Source organism: Micropterus dolomieu, linkage group LG21 (assembly GCF_021292245.1).
Source record: "Micropterus dolomieu isolate WLL.071019.BEF.003 ecotype Adirondacks linkage group LG21, ASM2129224v1, whole genome shotgun sequence".
In the NCBI taxonomy this organism is placed as follows: Eukaryota; Metazoa; Chordata; class Actinopteri; order Centrarchiformes; family Centrarchidae; genus Micropterus; species Micropterus dolomieu.
Genome location: NC_060170.1, coordinates 36,009,679 through 36,014,678, shown reverse-complemented (window position 1 = coordinate 36,014,678; position 5,000 = coordinate 36,009,679). Strand labels below are relative to the sequence as shown.

General features: G+C 47.7%; 1 protein-coding gene across 4 annotated transcripts in view; it reads left to right on the top strand.

The window, feature by feature from the left end:
• phf19 (PHD finger protein 19) overlaps positions 1-5,000 on the top strand; it is an 11,943-nt gene that overhangs the window by 5,305 nt on the left and 1,638 nt on the right. For 2 of the 4 annotated variants that reach the window (XM_046034307.1, XM_046034305.1), the window contains exons 4-13: positions 590-703; positions 784-878; positions 1,475-1,623; positions 1,715-1,810; positions 1,904-2,093; positions 2,184-2,251; positions 2,330-2,476; positions 2,789-2,852; positions 2,941-3,026; positions 3,118-3,204. In XM_046034307.1, coding sequence (XP_045890263.1) covers positions 590-703; positions 784-878; positions 1,475-1,623; positions 1,715-1,810; positions 1,904-2,093; positions 2,184-2,251; positions 2,330-2,476; positions 2,789-2,852; positions 2,941-3,026; positions 3,118-3,204 — 1,096 coding nt within the window. Of the gene's footprint in view, positions 1-589; positions 704-783; positions 879-1,474; positions 1,624-1,714; positions 1,811-1,903; positions 2,094-2,183; positions 2,252-2,329; positions 2,477-2,788; positions 2,853-2,940; positions 3,027-3,114; positions 3,205-5,000 lie in introns of all 4 variants that reach the window. The other 2 variants (XM_046034306.1, XM_046034304.1) reach the window with 1 other exon arrangement.

Here is a 5,000-nt window from a genome sequence, read left to right as displayed (position 1 = left end):
GTAGAGAGAGAGAGACAGTAAGAGACCGGGAGAGAGACAGGTAGAGGGAGAGAGACAGGTAGAGGGAGAGAGACGGACAGGTAGAGGGAGAGAGACAGGTAGAGGGAGAGAGACGGACAGGTAGAGAGAGAGAGACAGTAAGAGACAGACGGATAGAAAGACAGGTAGAGAGAGACAAACAGAAAGGTAGAGACAGACAGATAGAAAGACAGGTAGAGAGAGACAAACAGAGACAGACAGGTAGAGACAGAGGTTGACAGAGAGAGAGACAGGTAGAGAGAGACAGACAGGTAGAGACAGAGGTTGACAGAGAGAGAGACAGGTAGAGAGAGACAAACAGAGACAGACAGGTAGAGACAGAGGTTGACAGAGAGAGAGACAGGTAGAGACAGAGAGAGACAGAGACAGAGGTTGACAGAGAGAGACAGGTAGACAGACAGAAAGACAGTCACATAGAGAGACAGACAGGTAGAGGTAGAGACAGAGAGAGAGACGGGTAGAAACCTAAAATGTGTCTCACCATCATGCTGCTTCTGACGTCTGTCTTCACTCTAGCTGTCTGTCACTCTGTCGTCCAATCATGTTGCAGCTGGAGTGCCGGGGGAGGAGCCTCGCTGTTCTGTGTGTCGGGAGGCGGAGCCGAATTCTGACAGCCAATCAAACCAAAACAACCAGATCCTCATCTGTGGGAAGTGTGGCATCGGTGAGTGAGACGGGCCATTGGTTAGTTAAAGTAGTTAACGGTGAGACAGCTGGTTAATTGAACCTCTCTCCCCCCGTCAGGTTTCCACCAGCAGTGCCATGTTCCTCCAGTAGAGGGCAGCAGCAGCCTCAGCCCCTGGTTCTGCAGACGTTGTGTCTTTGCTCTGGCAGTCCGGGTATGAACACACTGACACACTACACGTGATGGGAGGGCCCGGTTCAGCCCGGTTCAGCCCACTGAGCAGCTCAGTATAACCGCTGTGACCCGCCTGTTTGGTTTCAGTCTGACTTGAGGCATCTATGATCTGATGCTGGTGCTTTTAAACGTTCAGTCACTCTGCATTAAATGTAATGTGTTTGTCACGGTGCTAGGTTGGGATGCTATCTGTCCCTAACCCAACTGCTTTGGCAGCTTTGTTTTCTCACGCTGTACCTAATAAGAGACGCCAGCGGCGGTGACACGGCCCCCAGTCAGCACGGCGGGGGGGTCGGGATTCAGCTGCGAATCATGTGCAGAGAAAGCACCGCCTGTGTTATTTATCGTAGTCTGAGAGAAACTTCGGTAGTCTAGTAGAACGTGCTACCTCAGCCTCACGCTGTGTTTCAGGATCAGAGGATCCAGAGTGATCATACAGCCGAGATCTTTGTGACCTGGAAATGAAAAGAAGACCAAAAACGGTGTCTCACCACAGATTGAGTAACAGTTGTGTCAGACGACTAACGTGCCGATTCAGGTAAAACTGTCTTCCTACCTGTCCCCCCCCCCCCACAGAAAGGGGGCGCTCTGAAGAAAGGTCCTATAGCCAAAGCTCTGTCAGCCATGAAGCAGGTGTTACCGTACGACCTGGACACTCTGGACTGGGACTCCCAACATCGGACCAATCAGCAGCAGTGTTACTGTTACTGTGGAGGCCCCGGAGAGTAAGACCGTCCAATCAGAGACACGCACACTCTGTAACTCATCAAGGTGTTGAGTGATCCATCGGTGACCTCTGTGGTGTTGTGTGTGCAGGTGGTACCTGAAGATGCTGCAGTGTTTCAGGTGTCAGCAGTGGTTCCATGAGGCCTGTACTCAGTGTCTGCAGGAGTGCATGCTGTTTGGAGACAGGTGAAACAGCACCTCCTCCTCTCTCCTCTTTGCTCCTCTTCATTTCCCTCGGGGTTTCTCATCCTTCCCACTTGCCTCCTCCTTCCTCCTAAGGTTTTACCTCTTCCTGTGTTCGGCCTGTAATAAAGGATCAGAGTACGTCCGGCGTCTGTCTCTGAGGTGGGTCGACCTGGTTCACCTGGTTCTCTACAACCTGTCGGTCAGCAGCAAGAAGAAATACTTTGAGCTGGACGAGATCCTCGCCTTCGTCTCTGCAAACTGGGAACACTTACAGCTCGGGAAGGTACCACATTCTGTTAAACTAAACCTGGACCAGACTGTACAAACCTGTGCCTGGACCTGATGTTAATCTGTTTGTTTGTTTGTTGTTTAGCTGTCAAACACCCCTCTGTCAGAGAGAGGGCAGCATCTGCTGGATGCCCTGAATAAATACAAGAGCAAGTAAGAAGCACACACACCAGAAGCTAACGCCGCCAGTGTGTGTGTGTGTTCTGCATTAATGACGGCGTGTGTGTTCAGGTTTCTGTGTGGGAAGGAGATAAAGAAGAGGAAGTGCATCTTTCGGCTGAGGACCAGAGTCCCTCCCAACCCCCCCTCCAAGCTCTTTCCTGAGCGCGCTCCAAACGATGGAGGACGGGGCCGTAAGAAAGGCGTGGTCAGGAACAGGTATTCCCCCTCTTTTACCTGTTGCCTGTTTGTCAGGTCAGTTTGTAGTCTGAAACCAGGAGTGTTACCGTCCTCATCGTCACCGCAGTTTGTCTCTGTGATCAAACACAGGAGACGTAGTGTTAGCAGAGCAGCAGCTTCAGGCCTCTGTATCTGCACACGATGCGTTCAGGCACAGAACTGACTGTTGTGTTTTGGCAGCACCCAGAGCCCAACACACAATCACTACCCGTTACACGCATGCAAAGGGTTGTGTCTACACGGCATTACAAAGACCAAACACCTGTGTGTGTGTGTGTGTGTGTGTGTTAGCAATGCGTCAGCTGAGAGGAAGAAGAGGAAATCCAAGTGGCTACTTGAAGATGCTATTCCTAATGTAAGAACTTTCTGCTTTTTTTTCTGTTTGTTGTTTCCTAAACCATCTCCTGTGTTCAAGTCTCAATGGTGCGTGTGTCTGTGTGTAGAATGAGCTGTCCTGCAGTTGGACGTCTAACCATCACATGGCCAACATCTTTGACTTCACCCTGGACGAACTGCAGAGCCTCAAAAGGTGAGACAGAGATCAGTTCACCAATATCTACCAACAATCCATTTCCTCACAGAATCAACGTATTCCAACCATCTGATATTCTTCTCAGTAGTTCCAGTAGGACAGTCAGTATCGATCAGGACTCCACTGATGCCTCCACGTCAGGTTCTGCTACGACCAGCGCCTCCTATCACTTCAGGTAAGCAGCAGTTAACTAACCTGTCCTCCTGAGCCCTGACGGCTCTAGGTGTGGATCAGTGGGTCGTCATCAGTTAATGCATTCAGTGACTCAGATATGAGTCATGTAACTTTTCAAGCTCAGTAGTGTTTGTGGAATCTGAAATCATTTTTTCCTAGTTAGTAAGTAAAACAAGAGGAAAGAAGCTTCCTTTCGAGAGAAAGTAAGAAGGAAGCTTCTTAGTTTGGTATCAAGTTAGAAGGAAGGTTTGAATCCACTGTGAGAGACCAATGTGTCCCTGAGCAAGACACTTAACCCCTAGTTACTCCAGAGGCGTGCGACCTCTGACGTATCTAGCAATTGTAAGTCGCTTTGGATAAAACTGTCAGCTAAATGAATAAATGTAAGTAAGTTTGGTATGAAGTAAGAGGGAAGCTTGTTAGTTTGGTATGAAGATGGAGGAAGCTTCATAGTTTGGTATCAAGTAAGAAGGACGTTTCTTAATTTGGTATCAAGTTAGACAGAAGCTTCATGGTTAAATTAGAAGGAAGCTTCTTAGTTGGGTATCAAGTTAGAAGGAAGCTTCTTAGTTGGGTATCAAGTTAGAAGGAAGCTTCTTAGTTGGGTATCAAGTTAGAAGGAAGCTTCTTAGTTGGGTATCAAGTTAGAAGGAAGCTTCTTAGTGAAGGATGGATTAGTGCACACAGGTAGCAGGGATTGTCTGAGCTACAGAGAGCTGGAGGGGAGTTGAAAGGTACAGCTCCCGACACGCAGTTAACTCCTGACTGTGAGGTTACAACTCACGGCCCAAAAAGGAGAACAACAAACGCACGTGTTAACATCTTCAGCTGAGGTCTGCGGCTTACTTTGGCTAGCCTTCAGCTCAACAATCAATCAAGATTTCAGTTAATTGCTAAAGTTGCTGTTACTGTTACCTTGTCTTTGGTCCGCTGGCAGAACACCTTTTTGTTCAGCTGCCGTCGTGCTGTTGCCAAGGCGAAATAAGTTTCGTTTTATGGTGGACGGACAGTAACATTACAGAGTTGTTGTTTTCTTTAGCATCAAATAATAACATACTTAGGACACTTTCTTCTTTGTCCCTCACCATTTTCTCTCTCTTCGGCTGCATTATTATCCTGACGTGTTCACAGTGTAAGTGTGATGTGCGACTGTAATAAATGTCCGTGCGAAACACTGTGCTGTATAGTTATGTGGATTAAACGAAGCATCGATGCAAAGAATTTGTGTCGAAGCATTTTATTAATTGATTTTATCGATTCAATCGATAAATCGTTTCAGCCCTAGTAGCAAGTAAGGGGGAAGCTTCATTCTTTGGTAGCAAGTAAGGGGGAAGCTTCATTCTTTGGTAGCAAGTAAGGGGGAAGCTTCATTCTTTGGTAGCAAGTAAGGGGGGAGCTTCATTCTTTGGTAGCAAGTAAGGGGGAAGCTTCATTCTTTGGTTACAAGTAAGGGGGAAGCTTCATTCTTTGGTTACAAGTAAGGGGGAAGCTTCATTCTTTGGTAGCAAGTAAGGGGGGAGCTTCATTCTTTGGTAGCAAGTAAGGGGGAAGCTTCATTCTTTGGTTACAAGTAAGGGGGAAGCTTCATTCTTTGGTAGCAAGTAAGGGGGGAGCTTCATTCTTTGGTAGCAAGTAAGAGGGAAGCTTCATTCTTTGGTAGCAAGTAAGGGGGAAGCTTCATTCTTTGGTAGCAAGTAAGGGGGAAGCTTCATTCTTTGGTAGCAAGTAAGGGGGAAGCTTCATTCTTTGGTAGCAAGTAAGGGGGGAGCTTCATTCTTTGGTAGCAAGTAAGGGGGA